A 25110-nucleotide genomic window follows, 5' to 3' on the forward strand; every position below is an offset into this window, starting at 1 on the left:
CCGAAGAAACTCAACACCATCCAGCACAAGCAGCCTGCTTAACTGGCACCCCATTTACCACCTTAAACATTCACTCTCTCCACCACTGATGCACAGTGGCAGCAGTGTGTACCATCTACAAGATGCATTGCAACAAACGCTCCTTCGACAGCATCTTCTAAACCCACGACCTCTACCACCTAGAAGGACAAGGACAACAGAGGCATGGAAACACCAACACCTGCGGGTTCTGCTCCAAGCCACACACAGTCCTAACTTTGAATTATATTGCTGTTCCTTCATTTTCAATGGGTAAAAACCCTGGAACTTCCTTCCTAACAGCACAGTAGGTTTATCTACACCATATGGACTGCCGTGATTCAGTAAGGTGGCTCACCACCACCTTCTCAAGGGCAATTAAGGATGGGCAACAACTGCTGGCCTTGCCAGTGATGCTCACACCACATGAAAGAATAAAAAGTCTTCATTTCTTCTACTGATGGCATTGTGTCTACAGAGGAGTTTAGCTGTGGCTTACAGTATATATACAGTATATATCTATCATGATGTCCCATGTAAATTGCAATCTCCACCAACTGCTGCATTATGTTGTGCCTCACTCTAGATGATGGCTTGGTAGCATCAGTGGGTGAATGCAGATCATCTCCCTGTTAGCCCTCTTCCTTCAAAAAGCACAAATACAGAAGGAGTCCCGTACTTATTGTAGCACTAGTGGGAGCTCGTAAGGGAAAAAGGCATCAACTCAAGGATTGCCAAAAGGGCTTCTGAAAACCCAAGTGCCAACAGAAGAGAGGTAATGGATAAATAGTCTGAAAAATTGTTCATTGATCCTTTTTATTGGACTCTTCAAATGAATTTGTATATATAGATCAGCCCCTATGGACCTTAAACATCTATTTACAATGATGGGTAGATTAATCTGAGTAATTCATGCACAAATGTCAGGAAATCATATGCATGTCAAAATTACATCACTGCAACTTTGTTTGAATAGTCCCCCCAGATCTGATTTCTTTACTCTAAATTTAATCTTAGCTTCTAGGTATGATGAGAAGTCTTGGACCTAAAATTTTAACCCCATGTTTTTCTTCACAAATGCTGTCTTATCTCCTGAGTGTTGTCAGCATCATGTTTTATTCTTTGCCCCTAGGTTGTTTTTGGCTTGCTCCTTTCAGCAGCTGCAACTGCAGGAGACTCTCTTCCTTCCTGCCCCACCACCCCCACCCCACATCGAATGAGCAAACTTCCAATAGGTCGTTCATATAGTGCTGGAAGCCTTCACTCAATGTTAAAACTTAAAGCTCGTTCAGAAGAATGTGACAGGGTTAGAGTTGGCTCACCCCAGCAGATCAAAGTGCCGTTCCAACGTACTTCTTTTGGGAACCTCAACCCCCAAGGACAATTTAGCCTTATTTCTGTGCTAAAAGCTTCAAGTCCAAAAGGCTGTTCAGAAAATACTCATTTTTCTGTCTGTTTTAACATTTATCCTTTGTAGGAACATTTTGGCTCACTGTCTGGTCTAACTGTGTCTTGGATAGGAGATGGAAACAATATGTTACATTCTTTCATGTTGAGTGCTCCTAAGCTTGGAATGCATCTTCGTGCTGCTACACCTAAGGTAATCTGACTGATGACCACATGGGAGTTTATTTTTATAAATCTACACTGGTTAAAAGATGATCATTTGTACATTTTTGGTATTGTATTGTACTGTATTAATTCCTGCAGGTTCATTTGGAGAACAAATAACCTCTTGAAAGAGTGTGGCTGTTACAGAATAACCAGGAGAGTAAACTCACTCCAAGCATTATCCCAAAGTTCACCAAAAATACAATCGACTGTGAAGTGCACATATAGATACGTGGAAGTGTGTGCACACACATTATTAAGCTTGCTAACAGATCAATAATACTGAGTGGTCAGTAATCACACCCAAACCTTTCATAACAATTTATTGACTAGTTAACAATATGGCGCTAATGCATAAGTTTCAAAACAAATATGTTCTTCCTGGGAATATCATAATAAACAGTCTGTTAGAACTTTCTGCCATTGTTTACTCATGTCTAACTTGCTAACTTTATCAAAGAAAATAAATTCAATGTGTCCTTTAGGGATACTTCTGCAGTCGCCGTTTCTTTTTTCTTAACATTTGGCAGCATGATCAGCTGTTTGCCTCACCATGCTCTTTTTAAAACAAATACACTTGACCTGGAATAGCTATTGCTAATTTCATAGACAAGGCATCACGCATATCTTGACTCAGCTGGTGAAACTGATTTTACATATACAAATTTTGTAATAAAATAATATTATGTTCATTTTGCAGGTGCATTTATGTGCTTCAGATTTTATATATCCTATCATGGGGAATTTACCTTGACACGATCTTTTTATTTGCACTTCCATTCAGTGCAAGTCAATCTTCAAAGTTATTCTGCAGTTCAAATATTACCAGACACATTAGGATAAATGTTCCCCTCCAACTGGCGCTAGGGTGACCAACTGATGGAATAAGCCCACTCCGTAGTCCAAACAGAAGGCCAGGATTATTTGAAGGGCAGATCAGTGTTTGAAATCCAGTACCCTGGGGCAGCCTGCTGAATCCGCACAGTGAGACAAACAGCTCATCATGCTGTCAGTTGTTAAGAAAAAAGAAATGGTGACTGCAGTGGTGTACCTAAGGGACCTATTGAATCCTATTTTCTTTAATAAAGTTAGCAAGAAGTTAGACATAAGTAAACAATATTCCAGACCAGTATAGTTATTGGGATGTGGCAGAGGGTATTGGAATCCTTTTTCAGAAGGTAGGGATTCTGGTGCAGTAATGGCCCAGCTTTTTGTGGTGCCTGGAGAACCACTGCTACTCCTGACCGTAGAAAAATAGATTAAAGCTCTCATCTACCGGTCAATGATGTAAGCTCTGTTGTCATTGTCTCTAAGCATCTGTTTTACTTTCCCTCATGGAATTGTGTAGAACACTAACAAAAAGCCAGAGATTGATCATTTCTACTTCAGTAACACTGGTGCTGGACACTGCCTATGCACAGTCTGTTCAACACCCTGTTCACTCCCTATAGGAAATGATAACGTTCAGCTTACTGAGGCAGACAAATCTCAAGTGTTGGCAACCAAGAGACAAACTCCTAATTTTCCAATTAGGATTATTTAGTTTGAGATACCAGTTTCTTATAATCCCATTACTAAAAGTATACTATCAGCCCTTCTGCATGGTGGATTGTGAATGTTTGAGCATTGCTATGAGGGGCTCTATTTAATACCTTGTGTAAACTTGTTCTATAACCAGTCTGCAGTTTCAGCAGAAAAGATGTATAAATTATTTTTTCTTCATAGGGCTTTGAACCTGATGCCACCGTCACCACATTTGCTAAGTCATTGACTGAAAAGGTAATTTCTTTTGTTATATTTTTACTTGAGAGGATTTCAGGTTTTGGGGGTATTTTTATATTGTAGATGAAGTTATATATTCCTAAGAGATTTTCTTTTTTGAATTATTATTGAAATTAGCACGGAACCAAAATGTTTTTCACAAATGATCCTTTGGAGGCAGCAAGTGGAGCCAATGTTCTAGTAACAGATACGTGGATCAGCATGGGGCAAGAAGAAGAGAAAGCAGAGAGGTTGAAAGCATTTCATGGTTATCAAATCACCATGAAGGTAGGAAGTGTGAAATTTCAAAACTGAAAATAGGTATTTATGCTTTGGTCCTCATATCTGATCATTTAATGTCCAGAAATTGTAATTATTCTTTTGATGGTGTTTCCTACCTCAGTAACCTCTTTCCTTGGCACATGCATCCCAGTTCTTCACCTCTGCGCTAAATGGTTTTCCAATTCCTAAATCAACTAGATTTTATCTAATTTCACCAAGGCCTTGAACATTAGTTACCCCTCTCGAAGTAATGCACAATTGCACTTGTCCAGTAATGTAACAGACATAGGCCGGAGTTTTCCAGCCCCATTGGCATCAGGCATCATGGCGGGCAGGGCGGGGGTACAATATGATGAGAAGGCCAGAAATCGGTTTTACATCACCATGAAACCGGCTTGCGATTGTCCACTCCACCCGTCAATGGAAGGCTGCGCTTCCTGCCACCATGCATCAGGAACATCACTTTAATACATTTGCATCTAATATATTTGCCCTGCTTGCCCAAGTCAAATTTACCACCCACATCGGCGTGCTTCATGGCTGCCTTTAAAAGGCATGCACCTGATGACCTGAACTTTGAGGAGAACTTGGAGGTGAGTGCACACAACCTTGCGCAGCGCTCGTGAGCATCACCTGTAGGACATCAGGGAAGAGCACATTCTCAGGGGGCACAAGCAAGTAACTTTTTCTGGCTAGATTTCAGTTTGGTGCCGGGGCCAAGGGCTCCTGTGCGGATCAGGCCAGGGTTGCGGGGGTTGGGGGCAAGGCAGTACACACTGAAGGAAGTACTTGAGCACATGCCAGGGGGGGTGAGGGAAGCGGCCAGGCACTTGGAAACTCTTGTCAAAAGTGAGCATTCTTCCGCAGCTGAGACCGTTCAGCTACAGCTCCATTGACATGCGTGGACTTGGGCCTCTGAAACTTTTCTGTCCACTCAAGCAACGCAAAAGCATGAAAGTGCCACCAAATGCTCCAGAACATTTTACCCCTCAGGCACGGATTGCAAATGAATGTGCGTTTTAGGGGGCAGCAGAACAATTGGCTGACTGTGAAAGTTGCGAAAGGTGGCCATGGTGCAGTCACTGATGGAGGTGCTCACAGCCCCTTGCAATGTCATTATTAAGGTATGGATCAGTATCCATCATGGCTCAAGCTAACAGTGCAGCCTTGCAGTGTGGCTTAGGAGAATGCCTGAGCTGAAACCACAGTATGTAGTCCAATGGCCAAAAATGCTGTCAATCAGTCCAGTGGACTGATCAAAGTGGTGGCCACCAAGAGAGGTTCTTAGTACACCCATGCTAACACACACATCTCTCTCTTTGAACCTGCAGGAGGAGAACATCAAGATCGTGGAGCCTGGTGATTTAGCCGTTTGCCTCATGGCTTACGGAGACCAGAGAAGAAGGAGGAGAGCAGTGGGGGTGCCTGGCTCGACAAAGCGAGGAGCACCTCCCTCAAGATGAAGGGGCAGCAGGGCCTGCTGTGCATGCAGCTCAAGATCCAGAGCGAGTTGTCATTCATAGACCCAGGGTCTCGGACAGTGCCTATCATTCCTGCAGATGACCGAGAACCAGTGTCACCAAGGGCTGTGCATGTCTAGGGAACTGGTCAGTCACATAGACTACCTGCTGCAGGATTTGGCACCATTGGGCAATGGAGGGCATCTACTGTCAGTGGCCATGAAAGTGACCATGGCGCTCATTTTTTATGCAAGTGGCTCCTTCCAGGGCTCCACAGGTGACCTGTGCGGGATCTCGCAAACCTCCACGCACGAGTACATCCAGGAGGTCAAGGACACCATCTTCGTGAAGGCACAGAACTTTGTGCAATTTGCCCAGGATCAGGAAAGCCAGGAAGCAAGACCGCTAGGATTTGCACAGATCTCTGGTTTTCCACGGATGCAGGGTGCCATCGACTGCGCTCACATGGTGTTTAGATCCATGGCAACAAGCAATCAGCTACGCCAACTGCAAGGGCTTCCATTCGTTGAATGTTCAGCTGGTGTGCGACCACCACAAATGCACCCTACAGGTCTGTGCATGATTCCCAGGGAGCGTGCACAACTCCTACATCCTCAGCAAGTCTTAGATCCCTGAAATCTTCCAAGGTCTAGAGAGGCTTCACGGTCGGCTCCTCGGGGTCAAGGGCTACCCAGAGAGAGAAGTGGCTGATGACGTCTATGCGGAGTGGGGGGGGGGGGGGCGTGGTGAACAGACCTGGCTGAGGAGGAAGAGGAGAAGGAGCTGCATGATTCCTCCAATGAGGAGAACATCGAAGGTGATGACAATGATGAGGTCCTTGATGGTGAGGATGCCGGTGATGAGGCCATCACACTGGCCAGAGGAGGCAGGTGTGCTTGGGAGGCCCTCATTTCTGCAAGATCCATGGAGGATGATGATGACCAGAAACCTTGAAGACAGTCATGACATCCTCACCTTGCATCTGTGAACGTTTCACTCCTGTGTGGCTAATGGCAGCACACACACCCTCAGTGCGCAGGTTTATGTCATGGAGACAAAGCAGAGGCCCTAATTGTTGCTAGATTCCAGGAGGATGATGACAACATGCAGTGAGGACACTCCATAGATCTTTACATAGCCTCTGTGAACTTCTGACTCCTGTCTGGCCGAAGGCAGCTCGTTTGCGCTCTGTGATCAGGGTCATATCATGGAGATGCAGCCATGAAACTTTAAATGCACCTGATCCTTTGTCAGCCCTCAGCACCTGACCCCTTCAGGAGCACAGTGTCACCAGTCACAGATGCTGAAGAGATGGGGGCCAGCCCAACACACAGAGAGAATGTTGGAACTCTGTGACGGCTGCCCATGACATTCTGGGAGCAATAACAAGCACCATCGAAATGCAGGCATCTCTCATATCCAGTGAGTGTGAAGCCAGACTAGCACTTTGCTCTGAAGATTACACACTGCACAGGAGAGAGGCCCTGGACTGGGACACCTGCCTTTATCTTGTGCAGGATCCAAGGTTTTACATCTGAGTGACATCACAGTAAGGAGCCATAGGCAAGGAGACATTCTTGTGAGTTTATTTACAACAGTGAACATTATGTACAAGTGATTAACGCCCATGCCCAGACTACGCAACTACATCATCTTAACCATCCTAACCCTGCGCTATGTCTTGGTGCTACCCAACCATCCACAGTGGAGGTGGAGGCAGCCTGCTGACTGTGACGCCCTGTCTGTGATGACCTCGGCAGGCATCCTCTGGAGGGCTGAGACCTGGAGTGTCCCAGCCTGCTTTGGGGCCCTGTTGTGTGGCAGTGGCACCCTCCTTGGCCTGTGGAGCTGGAGCTGCTTCAGTCACAGGAAGAGGGGATTCTGATGGGCCGGACACTCCCGAAATCACCTGGGTGGATGGCCCCGGGGTGTGCACCTGCTGCTGCTCCTCCCTATGGGTGCCCGACGGACCCTGGCTGACTCCTTAAGTAGAAGGGAAAGCTGGAGTGAGATTGAGCTGCCCCACACCCCTCTCCTGTAGACACTGTTGGAGGCCAACTATGGTGTCAGCTATGGAGTTCAGCCTGTGCAGCAGGAGCGATGTCCTGGACCAAGGGCTCCCCAACCAATGTTGATCTCAGTATGTTGGCATGCCAGCACTATCACCTCAGACTGAAGCTGACGGACTGCTCCATTGTGCCTCGCAATCTGAGGAATGCAGCGGACATCCCTACCTGATGTTCCTGTGCTTGCCTTTGCAGCTCCAGAAGTTGAGGTATGACCGAGTCCAGAGGCTCTTCATCTGGCTCGGGCTCAGCATGTTCCTGTCTTTCAGCAGTCCTCTGAGTGCCGGAAACCTGGGAAGTCCCTACCACCGCCTACTGTTGATCAGACAGTGTGATGTGCTCACCAGATTGTGACCCTGAGGCTTCACGTTTTGCAATACAATAGTGGGATTTTTCAATACAGTAGTGGGAGCGAGAGACAAAGGTTGGACATGGATGGATTGTCATGTGATTTTAACCATTCAGTAAGATGCGCTTACTAAAGATGAAAAAGAGAATCATTTTGGAGCCCAAGCATTAAGGATTTTTAGCTTTTGTATGATTGTAAGCACATTGAACTGATAATGTTATGTCTGAAAGCTATAGATGTAACATTGTTCTGTCTGCTCCATTAAAAAGTAAGCTCCTTTGCAAGCCTATGTCAGTGGTGGGGTTTGGGTGCTTGGGGGTAATGGCTGAATGAAGAGAAAGATGCATCTGCATTGTTTCACTGTCATAAGTCCACATTTGATGTGTGGTTTGTTTGTATTTCCCTGCATGCAGTTGTTAGCACAGAAAATGCAGAATTTTGTAGCTCAGTTTTCTTTCCTTTATCCCATCATTTATTCTTCTTCCTTCCCTGCCCTAGATTTTACAAACACATTCAACTTGCTTCCACAGATCCGTCCAGTAATTTTCAACCAACCATTACGGGTGTCTATTAATTCAATTTCAGAATCGTTTATATCACATAGCAAGCAAAAGTGCACCCCCAGGGACACAATCTATTGTTTCGGCTCCTAAAACCAGACAAAGGAGCAGCATCCACAGAGCACATGTAATTTAGTGCACATTTTCATTTGCATGTCTGCAACAGGAAACATTAGTAGGATCAGCCAATATGTAACTCACTACTGCAACATAAATAAAATCATTTCAGGATAAATATTATTCAACATTGACATGCAGCACTGGCTGGTAAGGCAGAACGATTTTATTATTAATTTATGTGTCATTTCCATGGTAAAATACAGCACCTACATAGAAGCTGCATTTGTCCTTTGGACATATCATGCCATTAATCAATAGAAAGGGTTACTTTTTGGACTGCTCTGATCATGCCTTCCAAGATGCCTAGACTGAGCTTGCAAAACAATTAAGCACAAATGCAGCACAACTTTGTGATTGGTAAAAAGGTATACTCATGCTTCCCAGTGGGAAGCAGCAACAAGCCAGACCACAACAAATGGAGGTTACGGGGGTGGCAGGTGACCCCTCTCCCTTGTAGACAGAAGCTGCTATCCAAAATCACTAAGGTGTTGTGGGCAATCACCTATGGCTTTTTTCCTTGAAGGCTGCATATGGCCCCTTTTGTAGATAGAAGCACCAAATTCAGAATGTTCTGAATATATTTTAGGGTAAGTTTACCTGGCTATTTTGAGTATCTTTTTCTTATATCAAATTAGACTAGTCTTAAAAAATTACATTTTAAAGAAAGACAGATGATAGTACTATTGAGCATTTTATTTTGTTTACCTATCCGTGCTTGTTTGTAGTGTATTTAAAGGTGTGTTTTGCGATGCCTATGTTGTGAGCAGAGCCTTGAACTACACAGTTTGAACAATTTCAGGCACACTAAGTTACCAGCATGTGCTGGTATCCTTTATAAATTTTAACTTAATTTAAATTAACAATTGGGGGATCCCATGTCAAATATTGCAAGTCAAGCAAGTTGCTGACAACATCAGCAATAAACAATGGGTGCACTGGAGTATTTGGGAATTTACCTGCTTTAGCAGGCCTCTTAAGGACTTTTGTATTTCTTTGTTAATGCCCTTGGCTGCATTTTGCTCATGTACTGGTTGGTTTTACAGTAAGGACTGCCATTTTCCTTCATTAATCTTGCATACATCTTTCTTGTTTTCACATGGCAATTTACAGTCGTAAGGATGAATATTGCTCTAGTATTTCAAACAGTGTGTAATTAAAATGTGGAAAAGGCTCATGACCCATGCTATCTGTCTAGGTTTTACAAATGAAAAATGGCCATTTGGTATTGGAAAACTAGCCGTGACTGTAGAACCATAAGTAATTATGAGTTATCAACCTCAAAAAAGATATGGAGAAACTGGAGGTGGCAAGTCTACTCAATTCTTTTTCTACTTGGTTATTTAAGCGCTTGAGGATAGGAGCACTATGGCTACCAACACTTTAGTACAATCCCCATCTCTTATAGTGGCACAATGGTGTTAATGTAATTTGTACGTTACAAACAGTGGACTGTATAATGGCTTCTTTGCTACTGGTTATGACAATGAAAATACTCTGAAAGATGGAGGAAGGAACTGAATGCAGTGTATATTTTAGGAAGCATGGAAACCACAAAAGAAACTTAGTGCAAAAGGGTTGAACACCAACCCTTGTAACATCTCTTTCATGAATGGTCTGGTAACAACTCTCTTCCAAGGAGGTGTCTGGTCTGCAAGGTTTTAATCCAACAAAGGGCTCAGATGGTGTTGTAAGCGGTGGGATGTCACCTAAAACCTCCTCTGGCATTTGCAATTAGTTATTTCATATGCTATGTAATATGACAATTCTGACCTGCTGCCCAAAATAGCTTAATATGCTTTTAGCAGTACCTTTTATAACTGACTTCAGTGGAGATGACAAGTGGTTAGTGCCATTTGCCTGGTATCCGAGGCTGCCCACGGTAAGTAGATAAAAATCAACACCAGACCCTGCCTTAAAATTGTACAGTTGTATTCAATAACTGATGCCTTTTACATGTCTCACAGACTGGACAGTCAGCTGCACCCAACTGGGTATTCTTGCATTGTTTGCCACGAAAACCAGAGGAAGTTGATGATGAAGTATTTTATTCCCCAAGATCACTGGTCTTCCAAGAAGCTGAAAATAGGAAATGGACAATAATGGTAAGAAAACTGAGAATATTGGACTTCATAATTTGTGAAAGCTGCAGCTGTAATAAGAACAAAAGGAAGCAGGGCAAGCAATAAACATTCTTGAAATATTTATAGCCCACATGAAAACTTGAACTTTAAGTCACTGGATAAATTGCACATCATTGAAGTTCAGAGATAGAACATCATGTAATGAGCTATAACAATGTTATTTGTGATTTTTTTTTTTAATGAGACCATTAGGGACTAACTGCTACCATCTACCTGCCTATCAGTCTGTGTGTTGATAGCATATGTTACCAGCTGATATATTGTCACTAGCTGATATATTATCATAATACTTAATGAGCCAAATGTGTTCCATTTGATTAAGAATCCAAGTTTTATTTAATGGATTATTTATATTGCAGTTTCTGGATTAACTCAATGTGCTTTACACAAGGTATTCCTTAACTGCTTTGAAGTTGTTGATTTGGGAGTGATTCAATATTTGACAGGTGGTGCAAGATCACATCTAAGAATTAGACTTGCAGATCATGGGCTTTGCACCAGTTGCAATAGAACTGCAACCACTTAAAACAATCTTGTTAAATTTTAATTTTATAGTTTTAAAATAGCCCAAGTTATTTGTTGGACCACCTTTTCCACTTCTAAAGTTAGGAATTACACAACGGGACAGTTAGCTGTTTAATAACATTAAACGTTAAAGCAGCATTCCAACACTAGAGCAGATATAAAAACAGAAAATAAAAGTGAAATACTGCAGATGCTGGAAATCTGAAACACAAACAGAAAATGCTGGAAAAACCCAGCAGCTCTGACAACATCTGTGGAGAGAGAAACAGAGTTAACGTTTCGAGTCCATATGACTCTTCTGCAGGGTGCTGTCAGACCTGCTGAGTTTTTCCAGTATTTTCTGTTGTTATTTCAGATTTCCAACATCCATGGTATTTTGCTTTTAACTAGCAAGCAGGTGTTTGATTGTGCAAATAAGTACACATGCACAAAGATCACAAGAACAGGCCAACTGAGCTGCCCGTGTTCAACACTCGTGGTTCAAAGCACTAAAGCAGATACAAGAGTCAAACCATGATTTTCTGTAAAAAAAAAAAGGAAGCTTAAGAGAATTACATTTGCAGAAGTCACAGTGGAATTTTAATTTAGCAATCTTTATTGACATGCCATTTTTAGCATCGTAGTGCTGAAATCACATTTGATTCAACAGCTTCAAGTGTAATTTATAGTGGTCACATAAATATTTCAATTAAAGTTAACGGCAAGAAAATCAACACGTTTCGTGTTCCTCACTCGACTCAACATAAAATTTGGCTAACTTTTGCGATACTGAAAACTTCAAGAGCTATTTATGCAAGGAAAATTATATGTTCAAATCCTATTAAGCTTTAAGTTTTCATATTCCTTCTGATTTTATGGTTAAACCTGTTAATTACAGAAAGAAAATTAATTACAAAATTGAGTTAAACCTGATGGCCTGAATATTGGTACACTGAAGTGATTTGTGATACATGCAACTGTTTTCTGCATTGATCTAGGGAGCACGTCATCCACTCTTGTACCAACAAGCACTATCGGCATTTAATGCACCTTTAGTGATCTTTGCCACAAACAATGGTTCAATGAATTTCCATGGAAGTGGAGATCCTGAAGATGGAGCAAATGATGCCTGCCGATTCCTTTTAACAGTCTAATGTTTGACCTTTCCAAATCTATTACGCTTGCACTTTGTGCAAATAATTTCATTTAATTTTTCTTCACCGAATTGAAAGAAACTAAAACCTCATTGAGAAAGGTTATTTATGAACAACTTGTGATTACTCAAGTTCTGCTCACAAACAGGACTTCTAGCATTTAATGGAGTATTATAATGGTACCATGTCATGCAAATTACCTGTCTCAATTTTGTTCCCTCTTTCTCCACGCCAGTGCACCTCCCTATCTCTGCAACTTCCTTCAGCACTACAATCCTCTGAACACTCCTTTGTTTCTCCAATTCTGGCCTGGCTCTGAGCTGTGGAATTTCCTCTCTAAACCTCGGCTTCAATACCTCCCTCCTCTTTTCAAACATCCCTGAAAACCTACCTCATTGACAAAGATTTTGGTCATCTGTCCTAATATCTCCTTGGCCAGAAATTTTCCATCGGCAAGTTGGGGGCGGGGCCCGCTTGCTGACCCCCCCCCCCCCCCCCCCCCCCCCCCCCCTCCGGTATTGCGCTTCCTGTCAGGCAATCTGTTGGGCGGGCCAATTTAAATGGCAACAGGGCCCACTTCCGCTGCAGTGATCGGCTGCCCACCCGCCCATCAAGGGCAAAATTCTGCCTCTTGTGTGGCTTGGTGTCATTTTTTTTTCGGATAATGTTCCTGTGAGGCACCTTGGGACATTTTGTAATACTCTAGAACCTATAAATGTAGCAATATTACAGGTGACATATAAATGCAAGCTGTTAGTGATAATGATGAAGAAATGGATTATACTTTTAAGTAGAGCTGAAGTGGGAAGCATAAGTTTGACTTCTAAAGGAGGCAGACCAGCTAAACTGGGAGCTGTTGAACCAATCTGTCATCAGGCCACCAAATACAATACTGCTTTGGTTAAGGACAGAGGTTTAAATATATCCAAGCTGAACAATCTTTGGGTTTAATCATTTGTTCGTATACTATCCCCTATGTATCAAGCATTAGAGGTAAAGTGAAAGTCATAAACTGAACCTGTTTATATTTTTTAATATGTGCCCCAGTGATAGTCCTTGTTAAAGCTTTTGATATCTTCATGTGAATTTAACCATTGACCACTAATTGGGATATCTTGAGGTGTGAAATGGATCTAGCTAATTTTTTTATACACTGAATAGAATCCTTTACAATGAAGCATTGGTAGGATCCACTACAATGAAGCATTCCATCTGCTGTCCTATCTGCAAAAGTTAGCTTACTCTGAATGTCAAAAACAGCATTCACATAGAAGCCCTCCAAGCAGAAGCCCAGCATTGTACCGCTAAGGAATTAGCATTGTTAACATATGAACTGCCTCTAATTTTTTCTTTTTCTTTTTACAGGCCGCAATGGTGAGCATGCTAACAAATTATTCTCCAACGAGCACCAAACCAAAATTCTGAATTCTGTCCTACAGCCCAATGTCCACAATGCAGTGGAAGGATAATATGAAAAAATCCGAGAAACTTTAACTGCACATTTCTTTGATATTTAAATACACTACTTAATTTCACTACACTATGATGCTGATATGACTTATTAATGGTAATCAAAAAGAAACTGGCAGTTCACAAGTGATCCTTTGATCAATGAAGCAATGTAAATATGATGTACAAACATCTCATCTAATCATCCTGAATCCCATGCTACAATCCAACATCCACAATTCAAGCATAAGGATAAATAAAAAAACCCTCAAAATGTACTGTATAATTCTTTGATTTTCTAGGCTATATGTTATAGGCGCATTTTATTTACTGAGCAAAGGAACAACATATTGAACTGTTCCATCCATCCATCCATCTTATTGAGATACTGGTACGTGTTCTCTATCTCTCCATCTTGTTGCTCTCATTTATTCTTGAGAATTGCTAATTAGAGGCAGACTGGAAGCATATATTTTGTGCAGAACTTTCTTTATCATAATGTGACTGGAGATATTGGATTCTGACCCAGTAAAGTCTGATTCCTGATATTTACTGGGTCATCAGATTGTTGGAAGGCCACAGACATTGCTCAATCATAGAACCTGAGAGGTTAAACTCAGGCTAAGTCTTCTCAGTCAGTGTCGGTTAATAAGCACAGCTCCAGCTACTTTCGCATCGACTTAAGAGGATTAATTTTCCAATTGCAAAGTCCAAGCTTAGAGCCTTGCCTACCAGTTTCACAGTTCAAGAATTGCGCGTACAATCCATGATTTTTCCATTCAGTAATTTTAGTGGATGAAAAATCATAGTTTTCAAAGGCTAGGAATGTTGTAATCAGAAAATCTACCTGTGTTCTATTTACCAAAAATGCATGAAGAAGAAATAGTTTTCAGTAAATCAGCCATTGATACACCATACCCATTCAACCTGGTTGCAGCACCTAGGATGTTGGCTGCTGCAGTACCTGTTCTGAAACTTTTGTTGAATTAGGGATTCAATTTCTCATCACAATCTTTTTCACTTATTGCTACCTCCTTTGCATTAGATGAAAGAGTCAGAATAAGCTTTGGATTTTCTTCAAATAGATTAGATCCACAGGCATTGACCAAAACAATATAGAGCACACCATTCACCACCTTAGTCAATGGGCTGATGGTGGTGAGTTTCCCAAGTATGATGGCTCTGGACAAGAATTTAAAAATATTACTAGGAACGTACTAAGCTATTGGTTCCAATTGCTAATTCATATTAATAGAAGTGATTTCTAGCCAGCTTTAGCATGAACAACAATAGAAGCAACTTGCATTTCCATAGTTATTACACACACAAAAGCATCTCAATGCTTTACCTGGAAAAACTCAGCAGGTCTGGCAGCATCGGCGGAGAAGAAAAGAGTTGACGTTTCGAGTCCTCGTGACCCTTCGACAGAACTTGAGTTCGAGTCCGAACTCGAACTCAAGTTCTGTCGAAGGGTCATGAGGACTCGAAACGTCAACTCTTTTCTTCTCCGCCGATGCTGCCAGACCTGCTGAGTTTTTCCAGGTAATTCTGTTTTTGTTTTGGATTTCCAGCATCCGCAGTTTTTTTGTTTTTATCTCAATGCTTTATTGGTTAATGGATGAAGAGTGGGAAAGAGAAGAGCTTTCTGGAGGGGGGAAAGATGTATTCACAGAAAGCAGTTAATGCTTTTGGAAGGAGGTGATAGGGGAAGCCACAGTGACTGAAGAAGCAGTTGGTAACAATGAAGGGAAGGAATGGGGAATGAAAAATATACAGGGGTCAGAAGAGAACAGCTTGCTTACAGGAGCATGGGCTTGAAGAGATTGCAGAAGTAGACAAGTTCTTCAGGACTGAATTAAGATAAGGGAGAGGATGTTCTAATCTTTATTGGTGCCAAAGGTAACAAGGCCTAAGTGCAGGTCAAACCTCTGTTGCAAAAGTTGTCAAGACAGATCTGCATGGTTTGGAGCTTTCAGCATTTAGTGGAAGGGTTTTCTCTGGCCCATCCAAGAACAAGTTGAGTCTTGGACATATCCTTTGCTCCTTAAACACAGAGATAGTTCTCAGGCCCCTTTCTTGTGCTTCATCATCAGTGACATTTCCTTCAACTAATTAATATGTCTTTTCTCTACTACAACCTCTTTAAGACCCTGCTCTTTGTCTAGAAAAATGTAGGAGGGGAGGACTTTGGGCTGTACTGGAAAGGGAATTCATTGTGGTGCACACTTACATGAGGACCTAGATCAATCAGGTGGTGATAAGTAATCCTCGTATGCAGTATTGGTCTTGGAAGCCTAAAACAGACAGTTATACAAAAACACAGAGTTCAGTATCTGCCATAGCTGGATTCTAGACAGACAATCAGTTGATGTTGAAGGCACTCACCTTTAACTGGTAAAATTGTCCTTCACTGGGGTATGGTTGTATACATTGTCATGCCCAATACAGACATGTAGATATTACAAAATATTGAAGCCATTTTTAAAAGACACATCTTGAAGACTGAAAAGGTGGCATCTGGGTATCACCAGACTTCTCTTCCGAATTGAAGCTATTCTGTTTCCAGAGAGAACAAAAGAGTACATTATTGACTGATGTGACTTGTGGGTCAGACCAAAAGATAAACAAAACCCATCGATACCTCATTGTAATATTGTGGTCTGGCCTTCAAACACTTGTGTGAAACCACAGGTGTGAAAAGCTGCAGTTCAGAATACTTATTGAATTGGCGCCAAACTTTATTTGGACAATGACCAAGCACTTGATACAAGGTCAAATAGTTAAGGCTCCCTTTTAAAACATAATAGCAGACTTATAGCAAAATTTCATCAGAGAGTCCACAAAATACCATCAAAGGCCATCAGACCGCTACAGTCAATTAAGCAGCCAAGGTATCCAACAGCAATGTGAAGCTCAGTGCAAACTGGAGGAACAGTACCTCATCTTCCGACTAGGCACTTTACAGCCTTCCAGACTGAATATTGAGCTCAACAATTTTAGATCATGAGCTCTCTCCTCCATCCCCAGCCCCTTTCCGATTTTCCCCCTCCGTTTTGTTTTTTCCAATAATTTATATAGATTTTTCTTTTCCCACCTGCTTCCATTATTTTTAAATGTATTTCCATCTATTGTTTTATCTCTACCTTTTAGCCTTGTTCGATCCCTTCCCCCCACCCCACCCCACCACCACTAGGGCTATCTATACCTTGCTCATCCTGCTTTGTACCCATAATTAGCACATTCCTTTAGATAATATCACCACCTTCAACACCTCTTTGTCCTTTTCTCTGTGACATCTTTTGGTTATCTCCACCTATCACTGGCCCTCTATCCAGCTCTACTTGTCCCACCACCTCCCCTTAAACCAGTTTATATTTCACCTCTTTTCTATTTTTACTTAGTTCTGTTGAAAGGTCATTCGGACTCGAAACATTAATTGTGCTCCTCTCCACAGATGCTGCCGGACCTGCTGAGTTTTTCCAGGTATTTTTGTTTTTGTTTTGGATTTCCAGCATCTGCAGTTTTTTGCTTTTACCCAACAGCAATACCTTAAAAGAGAAAGAAGGTTTTTTGATACATCCTATTCCAACATCAAGCTCATCAGAGAGTAGGGTGATCAACTTTCAGCAAAAAGTTTAAGGGACACTTTGACATGACAGTGAGACTATAAGAATAGGGGTTGGGGGGGGTGGGTGGGGGGGTGGCGGTGGCAGGGGTGCTGTCAGAGCTATAAGAACAGTGGAGGCGGTGGGGGGGTGGAGGTGTGGTTTGTGTCAGAACTGTAATAGCAGGGGACTGGGGGGCAGGGTAGGTTCTGCTGTACATCCCAAACTCAAACTACATGCATGTTTTGGTCCAACACATGCAGGATCAGCAAAAGAATGCCCAGGTCCGAAGCATATGCAGCAACAGCAGAAGTAAGTGCCAGGTTCTACGTAGGCGCAGAGGTGAGAGAAGAATTTTGAGGGCTTGACGGATGCACAGGAACATCTGAAATCCAGGACAAAACACTTCCTGGGAAGGCTTGACCAACCTTCTGGCAAATCAACTATAGGCACATTCACAGCCACTGAGAACTCCCTACTTATCCTGCAAGACCTTCACTCCAGCCAAAATAAACTCAAATAAGAAACAGCAGACTTAAGATAAATTTCATTTTTATAACCATTGTTTTTATCTTAATCTGTATTTAATTTTGTGTGTGTGATAGTGTGGGTGAGTCCAGTGAGTGAGACATCACGTTTTTGCTGCCCTCCAGGGAAAGTGTGTAAGAAATAAAATGACCTTTTTTGTGTTTAAATATATAATAGCTCGATGCTGGGTTATTAAAAATTGAGTAAACCACTCCGAGGATAAGAAAATACACAAATATATTGATCACAGGCAATAAAAAGGAAACATAAAATTTGTCCATGATGATATGTTGAAGAGTATGGTAACAATGCACTCATATTTTAGAGTGAGTGTACTGCTCAGGAGGAGTTTTTGGTACTTTAGTATGCCTAGCAAGGAGTTAAACCCAGGGCATTTGTTTAAACCCTGGCTTGTTGTCCTGTGACAACTAATGACAATTCATCTTAAGAGATGAAATGGTCTCTGGAGATGAAATACATGGTGAAGGGAGATCGATATTAATTTGACCCAGCGAGCCAATTCCGGAATAATGCGGTTCTATAGTATTGTGGGAAATTGTTAATGATCGATTATCCAGCCTATGGATTGAGCCTATACTCATTGGATTTTAGAAACATCAGAGCTGATCTTCTTGAAACATATAAGATTCTGATGGGGCTTCACAGGGTAGATGCTGAGAGAATGTTTCCCCCCATGGGGAAAGCTAGAACTGGGGGCACAGTTTCAAAATAAAGTATCTCCCATTTAAGACAGAGTTGAGGAAGAATTTCTTCTCTCAAAAGGTCATTAATCTTTGAATTCACTATCCCAGATAGCAGTGGCGCTGGGACATTGAATATATTCAAGGCTAAGTTAAACAGATTTTTGACCTACAAGAGAGTCAAAGGTTATGGAGGGCAGGTAGGAATTAGAGTCAAAGCCACAATCAGATCAGCCGTGATCTTATTGAATGGCAGAGGAGGATGGACGGGCCAAGTGGCTTACTCTTGCTCCTATTTCTTATGTTCAGCCAAGCTAATTAATAACCATTTACGGGATTAAAATTCTTTTGATTCAGTTTGAGTCATTGCTACTAACCAGTGTATTAAGGAGTATGTTATATACAGGAGAGAGAAAGAAACTGAACTTCTTTATTCTCTCCCTGTCTGTACACAAGCAGAATTGTTTTTGAATTATTTTTAAAGTACGCCCAAAACACTCAGCTTGTGTGGTCCAATTTACTAATGATTTGTGGCAAATTCACGTTATGATTAACTCAGAAGGTTAGTTTATTCACATTCAAACCTGGGGTGGTGGGGGTGGAGTATTCACAACCTCACACACACACACACACACACATACACACACATACATTCGGTTAATGGAGGTATAGAAAAGAGGAAGATTTATGGCTATCAGCAACAATAACAAAAAAGACATTGAAATGAATTCATTGATTCCCAGAGTCTGAGAAGTCAAAGTCCAGAGGGTGTTTCCTTCATGGCAGAGTTCAGTCCAGATGAGTTTCTGGTTGGAGGCAATAACATAAAAATCCTTGAAACAATGACAATGGGCTTTCTGTGCTTCGATCACTTGGCAGGTGATGGTCAGAGACATTTAAAATCAAACAGGCTTCAAGGAGTTGAAAGGTGGTGGCCGCTGCTTGCTCAGCCAGGAGTTGCTGGAGTTCTTTCCTGTTGGTGATAAAGCAGCAGTCTGAGGATATCTCATTTCTCAAAGGAATATAGAGATTTCAAGTTGGCCATCTGAGTCATGTGATCTTCTTTCTCAACAATAATGTCAAAAGGGATGTTTATCTATTGTCTTAGACTGGCTTTGGTTTCAGAACTGATAGTCCCAGCCATTAGCTTTTGAAAGAATTACCATCCATATTGAGGTTCTTGTGTTAGGAAACCATTGTCTAAGCAGAGCCTCTGACACTGCTAGAGGGCTAAGCTTATTAAGATGCAAATGATGCCCATTGTCTCCTTTTGAAATGGATCTGGACAGTCCTTGGTGTGAGATGGGTCTGTTAACAACTCTAGGAATAACAAGTTTTGACCTGCGAGTCCCCTAGTTTTGTGATTATAATATCCTTACAAGTTGGTGCGAGATTCCATGATAATGAGAGGAGGATTATTTTGTTCTTGTAACTCCTGTTGGTAGCTTCCAGAAAAAAAGGGCCAGTCCTGTGGTCATGCGACTTGTAGCAGCCAACTTTTTGGTTTAGCAGAAAGTCTATTTTAACGATAGGAAAAAAGAAGAAATTTTGATACTGTTTTGGATTTTTTTTCATGTCTTATTGAGCTAATAAGTAGAATGGTCTCAGTTGGACATGGCCCTAGCTAAACAAACACTGGTTAATTTCAACATACTTACCAATCCAAGATTACTTTGATAATCTTGGGATCAAACAGTGCTCTAGCTCAGCCAACAATAATAAGTAGATAGCAATAATAATTTTAAATAATGTGCTGTAACTTCTGACAAATTACTTTGTTTCAACTACTTCTTGAATATCTTTTTGTGTATACACGTTGTATTTCTTAATAATATTAAATTTTCAACATTTTGTTGGTGTAGCATGGTTATATACCAATGTGGTTTGCTACCTCTATGCACAGATTGAGATCAATAAGTCTTGAGTTTTAGTTTTCAAGATGTTAGTGCTGGATCCCACTGATAAACCATTATACAGCATCGTAAAGTAGTAGGATCTAGATTTGTTTTTGTGACTATTCATAGTGCATTTGTGATCATTTGCTGGGCTGTCAAACAAGTGCAATGGATAGAGGAGGTGTCTTCTCAAAGACAGAGAAAGGAAAACACCAGGTGAATAATCAACAGGGTGATTTATTCATCTGTGAAAGAGAAAATGAGGTGACGAATCAAAAGAACGGATAGTAGTCATGTTACAACAACGTGAGATTCAGGAAAAGATACATGGAAGAACTAGGCTGCGTAGATCTATTTCTGCCCTTATAAATATCTATCAATACTGGTGATATTCTTCATCTGACAATGATATTCCGAGGTCCATTTGAGCCATAGGTCAGGTTTGAAGCAATGATTTGGATGTGTGATAACATTTTTTGTGGCGGTCTCAGTATATAGCTGGAACAGTTCTGATGAAGGATGGATCCTCACTGAAAAACAGTCAAAATGTTGACAGATGTGCTGTTTCCAGCAGTTCAGTTTTTATTTCTTCTGATCAATTTTATGGAAAATGGAAAATTCAACTCATTTAGATCATCAACTCTGATTTCAAATTCAACTTAATTATAAATATGTTAATGGCACTTCTTGGGAAGAGTAATATGTTGATGTAATGTTCGTTGGCATTGTACATAAAGACATGAATTATGAAACAACCCATATTTTTCTCATTAGCATTTGGTAAACAGAGACAATTAAGACTATTGAATTTTGTGATGAATCATGGAAGATTATGCAAAATAAGCAAAAATGTTATGATTTTATACATACATGCTTCCACTGCTTGTATGTTGAATTGTTCCCATAGAAACCACTTAGCCTTTGTGAACTCTCCTGAGATTCCCATACATTCCCACTGACAACAGCTATTGTTTATAAAAATGGTGAATGTATAATTACTGTGGGAATGTTTGTGGCGCTGGGAAGATATTAAAGATGCAGGAATGTATGGGAGTACACTGCACTTGAAAACAATGTGCAGTATAAAGTTTTTGCTTAATGCCCTATAAAAAACACATATTTAAGATGTTCTGACAGACTGTTGAAAAAGCTTAGAACCCACAAGGGGGCACATTGGCAAGAGCATTGGTATGGATTACTTAGAGACACAGCCTATACAATGTGTGTCTTGCCAAATCAAACAGTAATAATATCTACATAATATTCATTTGTGAAAGATACAGTACTTTTATAATACTCTTCAAATTATTTTATTAGGACTGCACAATCCCTTCTTCAGCAACATACTTTCCAACCCAAGATTATTTTGATAGTTTGGGATCAACCAACAATAATAAGTAGATGGCAATAACTATGTTTAAATAATGTTCAGTAACTTCTGATGGATAACTCTGTTTCAACCTCTTCTTGAATGTCATTGTGTTCATACACATTATATTTCTTTAAAAAATTAAATTACATTTTCAACATTTTGATGAGCATGTTGATATAGCAATGTGTTTTGTCATTGCATTGCAAGATCTGGATCTGTACTTGAGACTCTACACATTCTTGATTTATTTGCTGGGCTGTCCTGTCTTGTACAGAAGAGTGAATGATTTTCTGTTCAGATTTCTGTAGTTTGACTTTGAGCAAAGCCCACACATCTACAATTGCCCCCAAAATGGGGACACCATCTATAAAGTAAAAGTCTGTCCAAGCTAAACTTAGTAGTTTTCAAATAATAATTATAAAATTCAGGTTCATGGCATGTTCAATCCCTTGCAGTAGCAGCCAATGATGGAGAGCTCCTGATAAACCTATGGATGTCCTGCAATTATAGCTCGTGGTCACCAGGGTATCTCATGGAGCTTTGGTCATGGCAGCAAAGCTCAAAAAGCTTGACACCATCCAGGATAAAGCAGCCCGCTTGATTGCCACCCCATTCACAAACATTCACTCCCTCCACCACCGATGAACAGTAGCAGCAGTGTGTATCATCTACAAGATGCACTGCAGGAACTCACCAAGCCTCCTTAGATAGCACCTTCCAAACCCACGACCACTACCATCTAGATGGACAGGAGCAGCAGACACATGGGAACACCACTAACTGGAAGTTCCTTCCAAGCCCCGAACCATCCTGACTTGGAAATGCATTACCATTCCTTCACTGTTACTAGGTCAAAATCCTGGAATTCCCTCCCTAACAGCACTGTGGGTGTACCTACATCACAGGGACTGGAGCGGTTCAAGAAGGCAGCTCACCACCACCTTCTCAAGGGCAGTTAGGGATGGGAAATAATGTTGGCCTAGCCAGCGAAGCTAACATCCTATGAGCAAATTAAAGAAAAAGCCAGAGAGGCCCTGCCCTGTGCTCCTTTGCAGCTCAGGCTTGTAAATAGCTGGTTTCACCAAATCAGGAAAAAGATCTGCCAACTGCTTGCCCTGCATATTAGATAACCATAAATATATAGGGATTGTTAAAATTTGTTGGATTCTCAAAAGATTTGGAGCATGGGTCAGGTATGTTCTCTAAAAGTTGGGTGGGGGGGGGGTAAGCAGGGACTCAAGGAGGTAACTCTTACTGATCCAGCAATGGACTTAAATGTAAGAAAAATAATTTTAATTCAACTTTGGTTTCTTTGTTACATGCACAGAACAATATCTTATTACAAGAAGAAATTGTCCCATGTAAAAATGCACTGTTCTGAATTACACCAAGTTCCACATGACTTGGTAGCATGAAAGCATACATTGCCCTTACATGTGCTGCCAGCCTTGCCTCTGAGTCAGAAGCCCACATCCCATGAATGAATGTAAAATAAAAGTTTTGGGTTCAAATCCCATTCCTGAGACTAAAACTCAAAATACAAAAACAAAATTCTCCACACATGTTGTTGAAGATTTATGTCATGCACTCATCAGGACAAAAGCAAGAATGCCAAATTTCAACAATCACAACAATTTACATTACAGGAGAAAAGGATGCTGATTTGGTGGCAAGTCGGCCTTAACTGGCCAAGACATTGCCCTGGAGAGAATAGGGAACTATAGGCTCCCCAAACTCTCTGGTAATTCAAAAAAGGTGCAAAATTGAACATATTCCTTCTGCTTGCAGAGAACAGGTCCCTGTGTAATGAATGTATGTCACTTCTAGCAAGCCTAAATGAGTGACATTACAAGTTCGACTGATTATCTTAAATTGGTGTAGCTATTAGTGCACTCAGGTTTCAGCAACTTGTCTCTCTTTTCAGCAAAACAGGCAACGTTGGAAGCACTCAACAAATCTGGCAGCATCTGTGGAGAGTCAGAAATAACACAAGGTCGAATACCTTTTCCAGAACTGCCTATCCGACTATAAATAGTGATCGACGGAAATCTTCTATTACCACAGAATTCTGGTGGTCTCACTGAGCAGCTACATGTTAATTGCCTTCAATTAAGGCCAATGTAATCTTCTAATCTTGCAGAAAGATTATAACCTTTTGATTTCTGTGTACTAAATCAAACCCAGTTTCAATCTCTGAAGAGTCCCCTGATGAGATGGTTAGAATCTAAATATATAAATAGAATCTCATTAGAATTGTTTGCGACATCGGTATTTTAATGACTTTTTTCAGTTAGATTCACATCTTGTCCCAAGCACAAAACATGAAATAACCTTACAGCTCGCAGAGTAAGCAGTTGGGGAGGCACCATAGTAGCGTTGATCTGTGATGCGTAGTACCAAGTGGAATATCGGTTTGATCTTCCATGTGGCAGATTTCTTGGTTTCAAATGCATCCCTGTCGGCAGATGCTAGTTACAAATTACAACAAATTACCCCGGATGCTGGAAATTCGAAATTAAAAAGAGAAACACTGGGGATGCTCAGCAGGTTTGGCAGCATCTGTGGGAGAGGGAAACAGTTAACGTTTCAGGTCGATGATCTGTCATCAAACCTGAAAAAATGTTAAATATTTAACAGTTTATAAGCAATTATAGAGCTGTTTCTTTACACTAGAGGGGGAGACTCATCATGAGGCAGGAATGCACAATTCTTACAAATCTAACAATTTGAAGTACTTCTGTCCACCTACTTGCAATATTTTCGGCGTTATCTCAATGCAGCTTTGAAACACACACATTGCCGGCGCATGGCCATGCAGTTTGTTGTAAAAACAGATTAGTTTCAGAAACAAAGTCAAGTTCACAGGCTTTTTACAGTAAATGTTGGTTTCAACCGCCTCGGCTGAGGGTGAGATGTTGAAAGGATCAGGAATAATGTTCTGGGAGAGAGGGAAATGAACATATAACAAAACACATAGAAAAGGGAAAGCTACAGAAAAGTACTGCAGCCAGCCTCAGTAATAAACATTTGGAGTCAAAAGCATGGACATACCTGGTGAAAATATTGAAACTGACTAAAATAAAACTGAATTCTGCAAAGAACTGGCTTTTCAATTCGACTAATATTTCAGCATTTCAAACATTTGTGTGGAAATTAAAGCTCCCCACTCTGTTTATTGTTATTTTTGGTGTAAAGTGTGTTCGAGCTGCGAAAGCTAGGAGAAAGCCAGGGCTCGGTGGCAGAGGACAAGAAGTGTCCATTCAGTGACACCAACTGTAGGAGTAAAAGAAGATGGAGCAAAAATAAAAGCAAAAAAACTGCGGATGCTGGAAATCCAAAACAAAAATAAAAATACCTGGAAAAACTATTGAGCAAGATGTTTGTGTTCGCAACAAGAATGCCTTGCTTAATTCAGGACACGTCGGACAAGACATCTTATGACCATACAAATTTCCAGCAAGCCCATCAGCAGAAATCTTGAGCTGTCATCCTTATTGTTATACCCTAGAAAATTTTCAGGCAAACGTATGGAAT

General features: G+C 41.1%; 1 protein-coding gene across 1 annotated transcript in view; it reads left to right on the top strand.

The window, feature by feature from the left end:
- otc (ornithine transcarbamylase) overlaps positions 1-13751 on the top strand; it is a 59379-nt gene extending 45628 nt beyond the window's left edge. The window contains exons 6-10 of the mRNA XM_041211464.1: positions 1496-1618; positions 3355-3408; positions 3529-3678; positions 10192-10329; positions 13392-13751. Of these exons, the coding sequence (XP_041067398.1) occupies positions 1496-1618; positions 3355-3408; positions 3529-3678; positions 10192-10329; positions 13392-13451 (525 nt within the window). The 3' untranslated portion in view covers positions 13452-13751. The remainder of the gene's footprint in view (positions 1-1495; positions 1619-3354; positions 3409-3528; positions 3679-10191; positions 10330-13391) is intronic.
- Positions 13752-25110: the final 11359 nt, after the last annotated feature.

Source organism: Carcharodon carcharias, chromosome 18 (genome assembly GCF_017639515.1).
Source record: "Carcharodon carcharias isolate sCarCar2 chromosome 18, sCarCar2.pri, whole genome shotgun sequence".
NCBI lineage: Eukaryota > Metazoa > Chordata > Chondrichthyes > Lamniformes > Lamnidae > Carcharodon > Carcharodon carcharias.